Genomic DNA, 19500 nt, shown 5'->3' on the forward strand with positions numbered 1-19500 from the left:
GGAGGGGTGTGTACTAGAATGAGGAGTAGGCTATTTTAACAATCTCCTTTTTGAGCTTATGTTTACTAGTGTGAAATGTTTACTATTGCAAAGTAATAGGCAACCTTGAATATAATACTTTTCAATACAATATTTCCACAAACTCTGACTTCAAAAAACAATTATTAAAAATTAGAGTCACATAAATTAACATTTTAAATTAGAAAACTATTGAGTTATTAATCTCGAATAACTTTGTTTTCAGTATACATGTTTATGAATATGAGGACTTAAAATCCTCCTTTAAAATATAAAACAACCACTAAACATGAGGACACAAAAATGTTGTTCCCTTCTGTTTTTATTAAAAGTAACTTATTTTACAACTTTTGACTGTAGAAAGAAAACTGTGGAAAAGTTTTATGTTCATTGATTTTGAACTACTTTTAAACAAGTATAGAAATTAATAATGATAGAAAATACCTATGACTGCCCTAATAACACAAGACCAATAAAATACCAGTCACAGCCTCGGCTTCAAATAATGCTAAATGAAGTACATTTTATTTTTGTCCTTTTTAGTACATAACAATCATTTTAGAAACATAAGACTTCTCAAGCAAAGATCTACCCAGAACAAACATATTTACAAACAAAAGTTGGGAGGTTGAAATGTACAAAACACTTAGTGCGACCTGGTAAGGAAATTGAAAGACCAGTTACATATACAGTATATATATATAAAAAAAACAAAAAACAAACAAAAAGCAGTTTTCCTTGTGAGTATAATCTTAACTGGGTTGTGAAAAACAACATGTTTCCCAGGTCTGACAGAACAGTAGCTGATTCTATAGTGATCAGGATAAAACAATGAATGAAAGACTCAGTCTATGATACAACTACGGGCAGTGTTGGGTCACCACAAAAGTAGTAGCTAGGAGTGATGGCCTACTCTTTTCTGTTCATGACAAGATGAAAATGCAAAGGTTACTTTCTCAAAATTCTACTATTACCAATTTACTTTATGCTGAAATGTCCATAGTACGTTAAGGGGAAGATGATCTCTATCCTACAGTCTCAGGTCCTGTGGGGATAAAGGTTTGTCAAACATTATACAAGGTGTTGGCTGAATCCCTGGGAGTGTCATCTCAGACTTTTGTAAAAAGTTAAAGGGTGCAGCACTACATAGTAGTGTTCTTTCCTTCGGTCTAACAATCATCTTAAGATGCAACCCCGCGGCTCCTGGACTGAAAGCTACTGTATATGCAGGGGATCTGTCCCACTGCATGCCATTAAACACCTCCCTGAGGAGTGACAGGGCACAAGCAGTTACAGCCCAGCAGCCACACCTTCACACTGACCACTACTCCACCACAGACACTACCAGAGATGAAGTGAGAGCATCAACCTCAACTGCCATGGATAGTACAGGAATGTTTCCATTTAGTCCAGTCAAGGACATGACACGGGCACAACAAATTAAACTTCTACCTGTCTGTAATGTGGTTCTACTCTGTGCTGGATGCTGCTGAAAAGCACAGCGTCCAGGCTAAAAAGAAGACAGGCAAAATGGAGGAATGTTTGTAGGGAAGAGTGATATAAAATAGCAGCTGATAAGCATAGCTTAGTACATCTGAAGTGATGTTAAAAAAAGTATCAATGTTTTCCAAAAATATACAGAGTATAAAACAAACAATGGAACAAACAAAAAAACAAAAAATTAAACATAGACTAAAAAGGGCAGTGACAGGCTGATTTTATAGGCAAAACAATTCTCTGTTTAAATCTGTTCCTTAAAGTGAATGAAAACAAGCTACAAGACTGAAGTCATCAGGGCTGTAGAGACAATGAGAAGCTACAGTTGAATTGTGAGCATTACACCTAAAACTTTGCTCATTTTTTTTGAAAGGCAATAAGGAAAATTACCATGGATTAAATGCCACTCATTTTTTTTTTTTATAAATAACCATTGTAGTTAATTGTTGTATTTGACCCATACTTGCCCTATGACGCTAGTCACTTGAAGTGCTTCAGAGACACTCATCTACATTCTTATTCATAATACTCATATGGAAAGTAACAAATTCTTTACCAGCTGTTGTTGGCCTAAATAAATATCAGTCAAGAGAGGTGAAAATTCCTCTTTCTGTCTGCTAACTGGTCTGAATGATAAATTATATTACTTTACCATCACTTGCCACACTGGCTAAATAGAAATATAGGTGGTCCGTATAAAATGGGAGGGGTTGGCAAAGAAACTAGGACAGAAAGAGGGTGAAAACACCTAAAAAAAAGCAATTCAGAGAGACAAAAACAATAAATAAAAATAAATGAATTCCCTTCAACATTTTACTTTTTCTCTTATCTACTTTTAAATGTTTGTTAGTTTTCAGGAGAGCATCCCAAAGTCTTTGAAATGAAAGACTTGGTTTTCTTCATATACTTTTTTTTATAATAAAAAACAAGTCCATCTGTGACAGAATTACTTCATTAAATTGTCTGCTGTTTTTTCAGACAACACACATTTCCCTTTACTTTTTTTCTCTGCAAAAATCACTAGCAGACGGTCCTCGTGATAAACATAGTCAATCCAAATCCAATGAAAATCTTGGAAACAGGCTGACACATAAACGCAGACAGGCCCAAGAGCCAGTCCACAAATTCTTTTACCCCAGGTCCCTTTTCAAGCAGGGGCCATGGGATCTTCACGCAAACACCTGCATCTTGCCATTGGCCTCTGGGATTTGAGTAATTTGGGTCTGGGCAGAGCCAGCAACTGCTGGGCTGGGTGTGGAATCTGACCAATCAGAGACACAGTGAGGAGAGGGGCTGGACCACGGCTCAGGTGACTCTGGGGAGGGGGTCAGGTAGGGGTGCTCACTGGGCAAATGGAGGTAATGTTTGGGTGTGGCATCTAGTGCGGATGAGTAGCTGTGCTGGGAGGGAGGTGTAGGATAATCCTCCGTTCCTGTAGTGCTGCCACTAGGCTGGGAGGGAAGAGCCTGAGTGGGCTGGGCTGCTGGCGTGGCTGCCTGTGGGGGCTGAGTTGGAGGCTGGGACTGTGAGGGTTGCTGAGGCATCTGCTGCTGCTGGAAGAATGATGGTGGTGGCTGTGAGGTCTGGGGTGTTGGTGGGGTGGAGGTGCCCATGCGGGCCATGCTCTGCTGGCTGGTGATGGTGTGGTTGATGAGCTGCTGCTGCTGCTGCTGTTGATGTTGTTGCTGCTGCTGCTGCTCAGCAATGGAGGGCAGCTTGACTGGGCTGATAGTGGGTGTGGAGGTAACAGGTGTGGGCTGCAGCATGGGATTACGGTAGAGCTGCTGTTGGTGCATCAGCATGTTCTGCTGCTGCTGCATGGCTGGGCTCTGGGGGTGCATGCCTGCCTGGCTACTCTGCACCAGATTCACCACCTGTTGACCACACTGGGAGGAGGGGGGCATCCGGCTGTGCCAGTCAAAGGGCACACTGACAGGACTGACCAGGCCCATGTTGAGCCCCATCTGGCCTGGACTCAGCACATAGCCGTGGTTGACATCTGAAGCCATGGAGACACGTCCTTGCAAGGACATTCCTCCAGCTCCCAGGTCATTGAGCTGGGCTAGAGATACAGCAAATGGGCCACCTCCCTCCAACATGCTACTATGTACCATCGGGGTGTTTGGAACCGACATGGAGGAGTGGAAGAGCCCTGGTGACTGCATTGTCACAGGAGAAGTGGGGTTGGTGATATAGCCAGCATTGCTTGCTCCTCCATGGGGTGAGTCCAGTGAGTCGACTGGGGACAGGGTAACTGAGCTCTCCAGTAAGGCACTCTGCATGTCCAAGGTCAGCTTCTTATTGCGGGCCTTGACTGACTCCTTCAGACTCGTAGCATGTTGGCCTCCCAGACTAGAACCCTTGACCCCAGGCCGACGGTTCTTCTTGCCCTGTGGGGTGTTCTTCAGACTAGGCAGGAAAGCGCTGGGAGGGCACATAAGAGGAGACGGAGTGTGTCCCCCAGTGAGGTGAAGTCCAGCCCCTCCATGGCCCTGGGGACTCCTTACTGTGTTGTACTCATCAAGAAGCTGCACAATGTCATGGTGCATACGCTCCTGAGCAATGTCCCTTGGCAATCTGTCCATATGGTCTGTAATCTCTCGGTTTGCAAAGTGAGCCAGCAGCACCTTCACAGCTTCACAGCTACCCTCACGGGCTGCAAGAAACAGAGGGGTCTCCTCCTGAAAAGAAAAACAGGGCAACAAAAAGAAACATAGGCTTTGTTAGATACAAATATATCTCTATGTAAGCCATGATGATGCAAAAGTGTGGTTAAAACAGGATAAGTGGATGCCATACCTTGAGATCTTGCATATCTTTGTTTGCACCATTCTTCAGCAGGGCAACAGTGGCATCCACATTGTTAACGGCAGCAGCCCAGTGCAGTGCAGATTTACCTGAAAGAGATTACAAACACTGAGATTACACATCTATGGTTTCAGTTTATATTACCACAAAACATGGACATCTACATCAGGATACACACTTTACTGAAAAATTACACACACTTACCCAATTCATCCACTGCATTGACATCAGCATGACAAGTGATGAGTTCCTCTACCATTCCCTCTACTGCCAGCCGTGCAGCCAGGATCAGTGCAGTGGAGCCATCATACATACGGGAGTCAAGATCCGTAGCCCGGTTTCGGATCAGAATCTAGGAGGATGGAAAGATTGGGTTAAACATTGCAATTTATACAATCTATGTGCTAAAATAAGTTATAGAAACTTCTACTACTGATGCCTCTGGTGGCCAACAAACAGTATATGCTGATGTTTGTTTACCTGGAAGACACCCTGTGCATCTGCAGCCACCGCAGCATGTAGCGGGGTACGTCCTGTGTTGTCCTGAGCGTTGGCATCTGCCCCAGCATCCAGAAGCCTCTTAGCAGCATCAGCACGGGCGTAGCGAGCTGCCAGGTGGAGTGCTGTCTCACCAGTGCGGTCTGTTTGGGCAGCAAGAGATGCGCCCTGGTAGATGAGGTCAGAGATGATGTTGGCCGAACATTCCTCACTCTCCTCCTCCTCTGCGATTTCAGGCTCTAAGCCACCTCCACAGAATGATGCCAGCATCAGAGGTGTAAAACCATCTGGTAGGAGATGAAATCAGACATGGGTGAGTTTATGTCTATTCAAGTTCACAACATTATAGATCACACAAAAAAATAATTAAGAAGTACAAATGTACAAATCACAGTTTCAATCTTAAAACTTAGATGATCTCACTCCTAACCTGGGCCTCGGACATTAACATCCATGCAGTCGCTTTCAAACTCTCCTTGAGGTGGGGTGAGGGCCATGGTGGGAGGCACACGAATGTCTGCTGCTGCCAGGTGATGCTGTGTCCACTGCCTGCTGTCCACTGCATCTTCACTGTCTGAGAGCATACTTGGTTCCTCAACCTGAACTCACAGAACAAGAAAGGTCAATTTCATTGCTTACTTCAAATGCAGGCTAAAATGCTGTTGTAAAAAAAATTGTAAACATGAAGAAGTAGTGCAACTGACCTTGAGCCTTTTTGCTTCTGGGCAGTCTGAGTCCATCCACTGGTCACTGTGATCGCCAAGGAGAGATTCCTCCACAGTTTTTGGCATGTGTCTGTTTACAGATGAACACAATAAACAATGTAAGCACAAGAAATCAAATTCAACTTTAAATTCCTGAGCATATTGCTACAACAATCCAGTCTTAACAACATTAGCGTTAAAATTTGAACAAAAAAAACTTACTTCATTCCCAGAGCATCCTGGCCCACGGGTTCCCTGCGATTTTTGTTGCTACTAGGTTCCTTCTTGAGGAAGAAGCCCTCAGGGAACCAAAGAGTGCTGTGTTCTCTCTTTCTACGGGCAATCAACATGCCTATCACAAGGATGACCAAAAGGAAAAGAGAAGCTATCCCCACCAGCATCAGTTTGGCCCATTGAGGTATAGTTTCAGGAACTGTAATCTTTTCACCTGTGGTGAGAAGACAAAGAAGTGATTACTCATTTGTGCCTCATTAGTCTTGCCAGTCCTTTTTGTGTTCTTTAAGTATCTCTACTCACCACGGACTTCTTTGATGGGGTATGGGAAGCGAAGCATTTCTACAGCTGACAGGGCTCCCAGGTACTCTGCAGCACTGTCTGCTGTAGGGAAACAGTCCTCAGAGCACAGACGGTTGTCTATTTCCAGGTACACTTTGGAGCTACAGGAATAGAGGAGAAGCAAGTGTTTATAGTGTAATGCCTAATCTACATGACAAAACCTCGGCTTTTATGTTAACAGTATGTCTGACTGACCCGATGACTTCGTGTTGAGGCTGCAGCTCCCGCTTCAGTCGTGCCTCACGGCGTGTGTAGGGATGTATCATGGCTTCTCCATTGTCGTCCAGCCGGAAGCGCAGCGTAGTGTGTAGGATTGCACTTAACTTCTGCAAAAAAGCCGTGCTAGTGCGGAGAAGCTCCTCTGGAGGCAGTAGGACTACAAGAACCAAGACACCATCAGCAAGGGCTTCTGGAACCTTCTTTGCGCAGTCCAAGCCATCCCAGCCACACTCCTCTGTGTTGCAGCCCTGGTCACACTTTTCATCAGCATAGTGGTCGATACAGTAGGTTTCATATATTGGACTAAAAAAGACACAAACAGAGGTTCAAGATCAGTTCAAATTCTCAGACCAGTACAGAAATAAAACTAAGGGGAATTCTGTGAACAGTAAAAGTAAACTCACTTGCAAACTTTCTCTTTGTTTTTGCAGTCAAAGTTGTCATACAGACAGTCAGCATTGTTGCAGGACTCATCACACTGACTGTTGTTGAAGACACGCCAGCAGTGAGGGTCTGTGCAACCAGCCCATGGGTTGACTGCCAGAGAGCAGTCGCCGCCGTCCCAGCGGCAAGGGAATGTGTTGCATTCCTTGTCACAAAAACCATCATTGGCTTTGCCATGACAGTCTGCTAAAGGACATGAAGGTAATGGGAGCTCGGTGAGACTGCTGCTCTGCTCGCAGCGTTTACCTTTCCAGCCACCGGGACACTGGCAGTGGAAGAACGGGAAACTGGTCTCTTCAGTGCACAACCCTCCATTTCGGCAGGGCTGGGAGGAGCAGCCTTCATTACTGCGATGCTGACACTGGGTCCCACCATAACCTGGTAGGCAGGAGCAACGTGCCCCCCGTGTGGTAAGTGCACAGCTACCTCCATTGTAGCAGGACAGCTCCCGACAGGACATGCTTCTTTCACAGTTGGGCCCAGTATAACCCTGATGATGGACATAATTTATGTATTTATGTTGTGAACATTCAATAAGAAAAACAAGAATATCTGTAATGCACAAATTATAAAAATGAATAAGTGTTAAAACCCTTAATGTAAATGTGCACTTACAAGCTGACATGTGCAGGTGTATCCCAGTGGAGAGCTGGACACAGAACAGGCTCCTCCATTCTGACAAGGCTGAGACTCACACACACTAAACCTGCTCTGACACCTCCGACCTAGAAACAAAATCATTCATGGTAAAGATATACAATCTGAAGTCAGTGTTTTTTCACAAAAAAAATGCACATTGAGAGGCCAAAGGGAATCTCCAGTTGTCTGACCTGTGAAGCCTGGCTTGCAGACACATTGGTAGTCATTGGGCAACTGGATGCAGTCGAGACTGTTGGAGGGATTGCAGGGGTTAGAGAGACATTCGTTTATGTCTCCCTCACATCTCTCTCCTGTGAATCCAGGGGGACAATTGCAGCGGTATCCACCCACTCTGTCCACACAGGTACCATTGTTGAGGCACTTGGGAGGAGAACTGCGCAGCCTCAGTGGTTGAGCACAGTCATCTTCATTGATCTCACAGAGAACACCTTTAAGGGAGATGATTATTGAACATTACTATATCATAGTGTAATCTCTTTAATAATAAAAATAGCTTTCAGTTGAATATGTGCTTGCATACCCAGTGTGCCAGGGGGGCATGAGCAGATGTAATGTCCCACCAGATCAATGCAGGAGCCTCCATTTTGGCAAGGATGAGACTGGCACTCGTTAATCTCTATCTCGCAGTTGGGTCCAGTATAACCTGGCATACACTGTAATGACATGCAGATGTCAATTAGTTAATCTCCACAATTGTGACGAAACACTGTGCAAACAGTGACTTCGCTGAAATCTGACAGAGAAGCACATAATATTGACAATGGACTCACATCACACTGGTACCCTCCCACATATCCCCTGCAGGTGGCGCCATTGCGGCAGGGCTTGTCTTCACAATGATCCACTTGACTTTCACAATAGCTGCCAGTGTAGTCAGCAGGACATTTACAATAGTGGGTATTCCCGGTGTTGACACAGTGACCACCGTGGTGGCATAGCTCATCTGTCTGGAGCCCTGGTTAGAAAGATTTGGGAGGAGATTTAGCCTTAATTACTCAGTTACAACACAAACACAGACTGAGATTTCAAATGTCATCATGTCAAGAATATAAAAATACCTCTCTGGCGAGCAGCTGTCTCACAGGACACCCTAGGGATGTCACAGTAACGTCCAGACCAGCCATTAGTACATTCACAAATGAAGGAAGCATCCTTTTGACGACAGCGCCCTCCATTTTGGCAGGGGGAGGAACGTCTGCACCAGTCGACTGGTGTCTGGGTAGGCAAGAGACAGATGGAAAAATTGTCAGCATTTATTAGTCTAAAAATATAAGGTATGAAGAGTCAAGGCTTTAACAAGAACTTCTAAGAGTGTGTGTGTGTTTGTACCTGGCAGCGGAGGCCAGTGTAGCCCTTGGGGCAGGAGCAACGGAAGGACTCCAGGGCGTCTTGACAGATGCCTCCATTGAGGCAGGGCTGGGAGTCACACTCGTTGACCTCATATTGGCAGTGGGAGCCAGTGAAGCCTGAACGGCAGGTGCAGGAATAGCCATTGATTTTATCTGTGCATGTCCCTCCATTGAAGCAAGAGCTGTGGGCATACATAAAATTTAAATTCTTAAGTTTTATTGTCATATACAGTTGTTATAGACATGTGCGTATAAGCAGGTTGATAGAGTACAACATGAGACATGACTCAAACACACACACACACACACACCTTTCAGTGCAATCGGGGATGTTGGTTTCACAGTGAATGCCAGTAAAGCCAGGCCTACAGGTGCAGGTGTAGGAGTTAACGTAATCTGTGCATGTGCCTCCATTTTTGCAGGGTGAACTCTGGCATTCATTGATCTCTAAAGCACAGCGTGGACCAGTGAAGCCTGGCAGGCAAGTACAGTGGAAGGAGTTCACATCATCTGTACAGGAACCTCCGCTTAGGCACGGATCTGATGACACAAAAGGAAAGGACAACCTTAGTCAAATACAGTAAATGTATATGGACCAGGTATTGTGTTTGACAGTAACAGACAATCATAGTAATTCAGCATGCCAAGTTCATGTGGCCACTCACTAGGAGCACAGTCATTGATGTCTGTTTCACAGGTCGGCCCACTATATCCAGCTCTGCAGGAGCACTCAAAGCCTCCAAGAGTGTTAGTGCAGGTCCCACGGTTCTTGCAGGGGTTGGAGATGCATTCATTCACATCTATGTTACACAATTGACCTGAAGAATGAAAAAGAAGATACAGTAAGGTATAACTCAACATCATAAGACTTTCTGTGAGCTTTCAGACAGATTATCTTACATTAGATGAGCTGACATAGAGATGATAAGTAAGAAATTTACTAACCATGCCACCCTTGCTGGCAGTTACATTGATAGCCCAAGTAGTCTGGTGTGTGTGTGCAGATGGCCTGATTGGCACAGGGATTAGGGGAACAAGGGGTGAGGACTTCAGCACAAGTGGGTCCACTGTACGGAAGCTCACACAGACAGGTGAAACTTGCCACACCGTCCACACAATTGCCCTTGTTCAGACAGGGACTGGATGCACACTCGTTGATGTTGACCTGGCAGAGGTTACCTGTCAGAAAAGATAGAAGAGACACTGAAACATTTTTTCAGAAGCCAACTTTGATGAACCTGAGGCCTGGCATGACACTAGAGAATGTATCTGCACATTTTTTATACACCACTAGGGGGAGGTAGAAGAACGCAATTCACAAGGAGGAAAATGATGGAAGATGTAGAAGGAATCGTCCAAGACTAAAATATTTCTAAAAAAAAAAGGCTATAAGATATTCAGTTATGACTTCAATTAATGTGTATTCCTCTCCTCATACTGTAATTTTTGATATTGATGTGTGTTGAGGTACTATACCACCCTCTCACCTCTGAAGCCCTGGCGACACTTGCAGGTGAAGCCATTGAGTTGGTCGATGCATGTGCCAGCATTCTGGCAGGGACTCGGCAAACAGTCGTTCCTGTCCAGGTCACAGTTCTTTCCCACCCAACCAGGCTCACAGTCACAGCGGTAGCTGAAAAGACAGGAGTACAGTCAATCATCCAAAAGACATCAAGTTGAAATAACAATGAACTGATGTACAAGTTGAAACCTGTAGGATAAGAAACAAGCTTGCAAGGTGGTCATGCCAAGTTTCTCCTTGATATTGCATTACCATGTGAGTCATTTAAAACGGTATCAGTTCATACCCATTGATGTCATCCCTGCATGAGCCATGGACACAAGGGCTGCTGCCGCACTCATCCACCTGAGAGTAACAGTAAGGTGGCTTAAAGCCTTCAGGACATTGGCAGTGAAATCCATTCTCTTCATCCACACATGTCCCGCCATTCCGACAGGGGCTAGATGCACACTCATCTATCTCCACATTACACTTGGGACCTGGCAGGAGAGATGTACATAATTAGTGTGTCTGCTAATATTTCCACCAAAATGGAAATATGTGTGTTTTCACTTTCAGGAGGCCTTACCAGTGAAGCCAGGTTTGCAAACACAGTCATAGCGGTTGATGCCATCTTTGCAGATGCCATAGTCACATGGGTTACTGGCACAATCATCGAAGTTTATCTCACAATTTGTGCCTGTGTCGACAAAGAGGAGTTAATAGTTTTCACATTATATTCCAAACATTTTAACAATAGCAGAAAACATGCTTCAGTAAAGAAAATGTAAGTGAAAATTATATGGTATTACATGATAGTGTTTATATATTAGTGTTATCACCCCCTGTACTTATCAATATACATATATATATACACACACACACACACACACATTATATATATATATATGTGTGTGTGTGTGTGTGTGTGTGTGTGTGTGTGTGTATATATAGGTAAAAGTATCTTAATAAACAATTAAGAAACAACATTTGCAGACATATGAGCATACATTTAGCCTAAAGTTGCAGTAATATTGCTGTATAAATAATTAAATAAAATTTAGTTGAAGGATTATGTGTTCATGGAGTTTTTTCTCTTACCTGAGGTTCCATGTTGGCACTGGCAGATGTACTTGTTGACCAGGTCCACACACTTGCCTCCATTTTGGCAAGGGTTGCTGTGGCACTCATTGAGCTGGTTCTCACAGCGATAGCCTGTGTAGCCAGCATCACAGTTACAGGTGTAGCTGGCAATGCCATCTATGCAGGTACCATGGTGGCATGGGTCAGGCTGACAGTTGTTGATATTACTCTCACAGAGTGTGCCTTCATAACCTATAGAGCATAAATGGAGATTGATGTTATACCATTTATAAGGATGATCATTTAATGCAACAAAGCTTCAATCTTTTGGAGCATGACAACCTTTGATGTTGGCCTGCCCTTTTCCATCATAAAACATCTTGTAGGAACAAATTGTCTGGTAGAAACAAATTGCTTTGTGTTTTCATTCTTATCTAGTTAAGGTTCTCAGTTTCAGTTTCTCCTTAAATGGCCATTTCAATCTAGTTTTCCTCTTTTTCCCAGTTAATTTGTAACTATGTTAAACTTCCTCTGTTTCCCACTTTTTCTTTATAAAAGCTTCTATAGTTTTGGGTTCTGATCACTGTGGTTTCCATGCCAACGGTGTCTGTGTGTTAGGCAAGTAAGTGTTGGTTTGTGTGGTATGTGTGTAGTGCAGTGCTGAGTTGGGCAAAGCAGTAAAGAACGTCCCTACACAGGCCTCCCAGTCCTGCTTTTGTTCTCTGTGGCGGAGGGAACAATAGACTGCACCACGTCAAACAGGGCCACTTCACTCAACAGAAGGGGCCCACAAACACAGGGAATACCAAGCAGCTGGCAACTGAAACAATGAAGCAGGCTCCTCCATAGGCATCGGTCCAAACAAACATGTTAAATATCAATACACAGTTAGTTCAAACATGCAACCTTTACAGCAAACTTTACTGTAGCTCACTGTATCTGGGCCCGTTTTCAAAAGTGGAGGGTACTGAATGTGAAGGAATGAAAGTTAAGATGCAGCATAAGGTGGTGTGTGGGGGTTGAACAGATGAACAGATGTCGGGGTGATGACCAAGGTCTTTTCTTGGCAACTGCTGGTCCTCAGTGACCCCATGATCCTGAGAGCCGATGAGGGAAAGAGGGGGATTAGGGGCCTCAAGTCAGTCTGCTTGGCCAGCAGACATCCAGAGAAATAGCTGACCCCCAAAAACACAGAGACCAAACACACCCCAACAAGTGGTTAAGGCTCATCTGCTCTTCTGCCTGGGAAGCTATCTTGAGCTGTGTACAGTCTAACAACTATCCACTGACAACTATTAGATGCAGAAGCCCTTACCTTCAGCACAGCGGCACTCGAACCCATTGGGCCTGTCGTAGCATTTTGCTCCGTTCTGGCAGGGTGTGCTGGCGCACTCATCTATGTCGATCTGACACATGGTGCCAGTAAACCCTGGGACATACAAACACAGAGGTGAGGGGTCAGAAGGAGGGTCCAGTGGAAGGGTCCATGCTCAGGTCAGAGGGCAATTCTGTCTCTTCTAGGAAGGGCAGAGGTCTCTGGCTAGGTTAGTGACGTCTGGCTAAGACTGGGTTTGAGAGTGTCTGGACTGGTTAAGGACATGTGCAGTACAAAATGCAATGGAAAGCCTGTGAACTTGATGTTTTGAGGAGGGTCTTACAATCTCGTGTGAGCAAGGTGGATCTAAGTTTAATTAATGTTGCTATCAGGTGGTATGGAATATCTAGGCAGCACGATTCATTTTATGCAGCTTCAGCTCACTACATTTTAGATTGTCTGCACTACTCTCTGCACTGGAATGTCAAGACTGGAATTTGTGGAAATGTGCGGAGAAACAGCTCTTTTGTAACGACAACAGCAACAACACTGATAATAATAATAATAACAATAATATATTTTAGCTTGCAAAGCTTGAGAAACTGAGCAGGCTTGACATCAGTGGGCAAAGTGCCCAGATTGGGTGAATTAGTGCATTGGTAGCACACTGCTCATTTGATTAACAGTGTGAGGATGGGCTGTGTGGTGGTGCATGGGCTGCTAGAGGGGGGGGGGGTTAGAGGAGACGGTGGGATTGTTTTCTCTTTTGGGGAACCCCCCCTCCCCTTCCTGCATCAGCTCCACCGGCTCAATAGCTAGATGGGGGGTGAAGGGGGGACGTCTGTCCCAGATGTAAATTGCGGACCTGGAAAAGAATCTCATTAGCAGGGCTGCTGTTCCCCCCCCACAACCAGGGCAGGATGAGGGAAGCCCGTTTTATACAGAGATCCCGCAACATTGCCGTAAAGAAGACCTGTCATTATACCAGCTTTGCTTTTTTACACTAAACCAAACAAAGCCAGCCTAATGCTGCCCCTGTATGTGATTTTAGATAGCATGCCAGTGTTCCGTAATCAGAGGCATGACGTGTAACACAACAGCATTGGCATTTAGTGTATGTAGTCCCACCATGCCGGCTGGCCCTTTTACACAGACGTCTACCTAGCAATGTGACTACCTCTGCTGCTAGCTTAATAGTGGAACAACAATGCCCCCCCCCATTCCATGTTCATACCTTTTATACAGAATGGCAAGACGGAATATCGGCGCAACATTCCCGCCTTGAACAGGCTGTGTAATAGGGGCTATAGACTGCTGTCCCTTCCACATTCCACAGAGGAGGGGAGCGGGGGTCACAATGGTGTCTTTGTTCTGGCAAGAGGATAGGCAGCCTTTTGGGCCTGTCTCTTTATATGAGTGGTGGCTCTAAACACTGTGTAGGACAGCCGGCCCTCAATCCTCTGATTCTGGGGACATTTAAACTTTGGCTGTCTGTTCTTACTGCTACTGTCACTGAGTTGAAGTTGTTTATAGAGATAGAAATAAACACAGGGAATACAATGAAAGGCCATTCAGAAAAGAGTCTTACCTGGCTGGCAGGTGCATGTGAAGCCATTGACCACATCCCGACAGATGCCATCATTCACACATGGGTTGCTCTCACAGTCATCTACGTCAATCTCACAGTAAGTCCCCATGAAGCCTGGAAGACAGAAATTCAAAGTGAATTCACAAACGATTTTGCAGCTGAAGCAGATTCACTACGTTTAGTTTTTATGTATAGGTTTGTCAGTTCAAGCTACTCTTTGCAATGGGGAAAGAGTTTCTGAGTTTCTCTCATGGGAGGCCTCATTTTTTGACACTGGTCTGTACTGAACCACAGGATGAAAAAAAAAATCCCTAGAGCATCCGCAGTGTTCCCACTCTACTGACCTGAAATCCCCACACCCTACTGTCCATGGAGCATTACCATTCTCTGGGTCAGTGTCCCATTCACCAGATGCATGTTATACATTCTGCGTTAGCAAACTATGAAGGGCTCCTCCATTGAGGGGAAACAGAGTGTGGAGCAGAGTGCTGCCCCTGGGGAGAGGCTAGCGTGGAATCAGAAATAATCAGCAGCTCCACATGAGCTTTGCCAGGCTGGCTGATGATGAGGAGGGTGAAGAGGAAGGGGGAGGGGGAGAGGCTCTGGGAAAAGGCCTCTTTCCCTCTCTGTGTGTATGAGGGGTGCAAAGTGGAGCACAGAGGGGCCCTATTGTTCCGCTCCATTCCCACCACTCTATAACTCATTAGTATTCACAGCACACTCCTCCCCCTAACTGCTCGCCCTCTCTCACATCCAGTCCTATAGACCCGACTCCCAGCTCTAATTTGTATAGTTCCCAAAACCCCAGGATGCATGTAGGACTGTGCGTGAGAGTTTCACTGTGTTTTTGTCACTGAGTGTCCAAACCATCACTTAGTCCACACTAATACCCTGTCTGGCTGTACAGTGGGCTGAGAGCAGAGAAGTGCCTCCATACCCCCAACATGAATGGGAATGTATTACATAACAGGCTACCCTGGCAGTCAGTATGGCAGCATTGTAGATAATGCTTCTTTAGAAGGTCAAGTTTGAATAATTAGTTGTTCCACTCTGCTCTTGGTTTTGGGCTGTCCCTCATGACATCAGGCTGAATTGAAGTGTTCTGTATTTTATTGGCAGTGCTGAAATACAACTTAATAGGTCTGAATACCTGGCATGCAGATGCAGGTGAACTCTCCGATGCGGTCCAGGCAAGTGGCATCATTCTGGCAGGGCATGGAAACGCATTCATTGATGTCAATCTCACAACGTGGGCCAGCATATCCCCGACCGCACTGACATTGGAAGGAACCCTCTGTGTTCACACATTTCCCAAAATGCTCACATGGGTTGGCCCCTGCAGGTAGAGGAAAGGGGATCAGTATATGAAACACACTCAAAGAAAAGAGAACGTAGAAGACATATGAACCCAGCATTGACAAATGTTACAAAAACAGCAGCCTTACCAATTGAACATTCATCCATATCCTGGTTACAGGCACCTCCTACAAAGCCAGCAGGACAGGTGCAAATGGCACGGCCGTTAAGAGGGTTGGTGTCACACACTGCCCCTTCATTGCAGGGGTTACTCACACAGGCATCTTCAAGGTGGCACAGCAAACCTATGGAGATGCAGAACACATGCCAGTTATCAACAATTTAGCAGCCACATGGGAGTACAAAAGAGGCACAAAGGCCATCTGACAAACCCACTTACCTGTCTTTCCAACCGGGCACTCGCAGAAGAAGGATGCTACTCGGTCATGGCAGGTGGCACCATTGAAGCAAACGGCTATGGCGCAGTCATCGATGTTCTCACTGCAGTCGTCTCCCGTCCAACCATTTACACAGACACAGGTATGACCCCCGATGGTGTTGAAGCAAGTGCCTCCATTATGGCAGGCGTTTGGTTGCATGAGACACTCGTTGACATCCTCAGCACAGTATTGCCCTGTGAGGTTAGGTGACACATTGGCTCACATATATTCACAGTGATACATATATATAAGTTTATTTCAAATATGATATAAATAGTGCTGTACCTGTCCATTCTGGTGGGCACTGGCAATTGTAAGTGTTGACTCCATCCACACATATCCCTCCATTCATACATTTGTGGCCTGGACAGTCATCCACATTATTCTCACAGTTGTGTCCCTCAAACCCTGAGACAGATGAAGAGAGAAAAGAGTTATGATACACAGACACACTAACACACACCTAGAGTGTATTAAATATTCAGTGAACCCTGTTCCATACACAAAGCATTTCTAACACTCTCTCATAACCTAAAGTCATACTTCCCACACTACAGGAGGTCTGGGGCAATGTGGGCAGTAAAAAGGTTCAAAAGGTGTCTGATTGTTTACATCTTCTCATGACGGTTCCCACACGATGCCATCAACAGCCGTGACTCCTGTCTGCTTCAGAGATCTGCACTCCCTGCAGTGTTTGCTTGTTTTATAATCTCTCACAGTTTCAATGACTTCCTCTCTGGCAAGAGACATTTCCTGTCAGCTCCCCAGTGGGAAACCAGAAGGCCCATAAAGTAAATTCCTTCTGTTGTGAACAGAGCAGAGCGGTGTAGAGTGCAGGCGGGCTGCCTCTTCAACTCTCCCACCATCCCATCTCCCATCAGTAGCTATTAATAGCAGACAGGAAGCTGACCTGGGCCACAGGAGTAAATCCCAGCAACAGCAGTAACAACTACGTCATCGGCCTGGGAAAAATCTGTAGTACTGTGCTGAGGAACTGGGAAAACAGCAGGGTCCTGACACTGACTCATGTTTGTGTTTGTGTGTGTGTGTGCATGTGCTCTATTACGCTGACAGAGAACTACTCTACCTGGTAAGCAAGCACACTCGTAGGAATGGTCGCTGGTCTGACGACAGGTGCCCCCATTAAGGCACTGAGATGGAGCGCAGGGCAGGGTGGACACTTCACATGTGCGCCCACTGTATCCAGGTTGGCACTGGCAGCGGAAGGACCCATGGGTGTTGATGCAGAGGCCACCATTGAGGCACACGCCAGGCTTGCGGCACTCATCAATGTCATTGCGGCAGTTCTTTCCCTGGTAGCCAGGTGGGCAGGAGCAGTTGTAGTGGTTATTCCAATTGGCACAGCGGGCCCCATTGGCACAGGGACTTGTGGCACAGGCATCAATGAGGGAGCAGTCTTGGCCTGAAGATTAAAGATGAATTGTATTCAGTTAAAATAGGAACTTTCAACCTCCCTTGTCAAAACTGATCTTTCAAATGAAGACAAATTCTAATAGCTGTACCTCTGAACCCTCTCTGGCACACACAAGTGTATTGTGGGATACTATTGACCACCTGGCTCTTGCAAGCTGCTCCATTCAGACATGGCGATCGATGACAGGGATCCAGGTGCTGACAGAGAGGACCAATGAATCCCGGACGACATCTGGACAAAATAATTCACACAGAAAGCATTAGTATGTCTTTAGCTTGCAGGTCAAAACAGATTGCAAGTTGACAAGCTAAGGCATTTAAGACAGAGCTGTGACATTCCAAATCCAGTGTAGAACAATTGCCATCATGTTCATCAATGTACTTGGTTTGGAAATCTGGGTCCCATGGCACCATGGCAAAGCTTGCTGACTCCTGAGTCATACTCTGGCATGAGTAACGTTTCTAGGCCCTGGAATTAATTTAAATTAATATAAGTTCCCCCATAAGCACTAATAATGCAATACATTGTTTATGGAATGAGGCATGCACACACTCAAAGTAATTTTAAAATACAAAGATGGAGGCCACCTCTCTTTGTCTTTCAGAATTCATAAGGCACACACTTTGTGTCATTTCCAGCTGGAGAGCTTAATTTCTCCATGTCAGTTAACATTCCTCCACTCTTACAGTTTTTCCGCACCTCAGCTCTCATTTCTGTTCTCATATATGAAAAAGAACACACCCAGAAACAGCAGCCTGGAAAGTTAGAAATTACCAACAAATACTGACATGGGAAAAATTGACATAGGACTACACACAGCACACATTAACCAAAAAGGAGAGGCAACTGTGGTATTTGAAAGAGACAACACATCCTCCTCTCTGTGACTGTATCCTGATAGAACAGTTATGATGAAACACTAAGCCTGACCTAAACCTGTTCCTCTAAGAGACACATATATAAACCACGTTTCCTATAGATCTCTCCAGAGGTCCTATGAGAGTTCAGACAAGGTTTGGACTCACTAAGGAGGCTAGTATGAGCTGGTAACTCTACACCCACAGTGGAGCCCCTGGCTAGGGACAAGCCCCCTCTTCAAACAGGCTGTTTGATGCTGATGACAGGGTAGTGATGGCTGGGTTTTGGCCCGCCCTCAGGCTCTGTCTTCTCTTTCATTGGAGAGGAACCCCTGGGCAGAATCAACAATGGATTTTCCTCTGTTCTCTTTTACACGAGCATCACCATTACACTGCTGTTAGTTCATCTTTTACATTTTTGCATGTGCCCTCCTCCTCTAAAAATAACAAAACAAACAAATGAAAAATCCCCAAACTAAAATGGTTTTGTAGGTGCTGCCACTAGCTGGGGGTGGGCCAGCCAGTCTGCTTTTTAAATGTTCTGCTCTGGTTCAGAAAAAAACTGAAGACTCTTCAGTTTTGTTTGGCTTTTTTTCCAGCTTTACAAAGACAATAGTGAAATTGAGGAGCCACAGTCCTCAGCATGAAGCAGCCAGGCACACAGACGTATCCACAAGAATGTGCACATACAAAGAAACAGTGCAGAGAAGTAAAATGTGTCCAAAGTAATAGTTTGTGGGTATTTAAAAATGAATCAGGTATCTAAGTGTAACAATCCCATAAGAAATGAAGATTTTCCCATGACAAAGTCTGCAGTAAAAGCTGAGCACTAAGGCCCTGAGACTTGGTCTGGAAGTTAAAACAGCACTGGGGCACCCATGAGAGTTGGCTGTTACTACAGCTACTCTTCCATCTCCTAAAGCCCCCCTGAACGCCAGCTTGGCTTTCCCCCCAACAACCCCCTCCTCTCACACGCTGAAAGGTCAGATGTCAGAGGTCCCCCGTCTGATTGTGATGATAATGTCACTCAGGCTGCAGGGAGTGGGGTGGGGTTACTCTGTAGGAGAGAATGTCTTTGGAAGGTGGAACTGGTGGAGAGGACAACGAAGAGGAGGAGGAGGGAGTGGTCTGGTCCAGCGAGAATGCCATGTCATATTTCCTGTAATCCCTCGTCCACTGCTCTGAAAACACAGCACTCACTCCGAATGCACG

At 45.3% G+C, this 19500-nt stretch overlaps 1 protein-coding gene across 1 annotated transcript in view; it reads right to left on the minus strand.

Moving 5' to 3' along the window:
* Positions 1-521: 521 nt before the first annotated feature.
* Positions 522-19500, minus strand: part of notch3 (notch receptor 3) — a 30319-nt gene continuing 11340 nt past the window's right edge. Inside the window, exons 3-33 of the mRNA XM_044330522.1 lie at positions 17520-17662; positions 17084-17419; positions 16282-16404; positions 15957-16190; positions 15706-15861; positions 15411-15596; positions 14261-14374; positions 12673-12786; positions 11376-11609; positions 10864-10974; positions 10582-10774; positions 10261-10406; positions 9719-9952; positions 9439-9591; positions 9085-9313; positions 8754-8955; positions 8483-8639; positions 8195-8379; positions 7945-8077; positions 7595-7852; positions 7380-7489; positions 6725-7254; positions 6297-6623; positions 6063-6202; positions 5748-5973; positions 5526-5616; positions 5252-5420; positions 4804-5108; positions 4528-4675; positions 4315-4412; positions 522-4196 (exon numbers count right to left, since the gene is read on the minus strand). Coding sequence (XP_044186457.1) covers positions 2685-4196; positions 4315-4412; positions 4528-4675; positions 4804-5108; positions 5252-5420; positions 5526-5616; positions 5748-5973; positions 6063-6202; positions 6297-6623; positions 6725-7254; positions 7380-7489; positions 7595-7852; positions 7945-8077; positions 8195-8379; positions 8483-8639; positions 8754-8955; positions 9085-9313; positions 9439-9591; positions 9719-9952; positions 10261-10406; positions 10582-10774; positions 10864-10974; positions 11376-11609; positions 12673-12786; positions 14261-14374; positions 15411-15596; positions 15706-15861; positions 15957-16190; positions 16282-16404; positions 17084-17419; positions 17520-17662 — 7297 coding nt within the window. The 3' untranslated portion in view covers positions 522-2684. The remainder of the gene's footprint in view (positions 4197-4314; positions 4413-4527; positions 4676-4803; positions 5109-5251; positions 5421-5525; positions 5617-5747; positions 5974-6062; positions 6203-6296; positions 6624-6724; positions 7255-7379; positions 7490-7594; positions 7853-7944; positions 8078-8194; positions 8380-8482; positions 8640-8753; positions 8956-9084; positions 9314-9438; positions 9592-9718; positions 9953-10260; positions 10407-10581; positions 10775-10863; positions 10975-11375; positions 11610-12672; positions 12787-14260; positions 14375-15410; positions 15597-15705; positions 15862-15956; positions 16191-16281; positions 16405-17083; positions 17420-17519; positions 17663-19500) is intronic.

The sequence above is a fragment of the Thunnus albacares genome, chromosome 17 (assembly GCF_914725855.1).
Source record: "Thunnus albacares chromosome 17, fThuAlb1.1, whole genome shotgun sequence".
Taxonomy (NCBI): Eukaryota; Metazoa; Chordata; class Actinopteri; order Scombriformes; family Scombridae; genus Thunnus; species Thunnus albacares.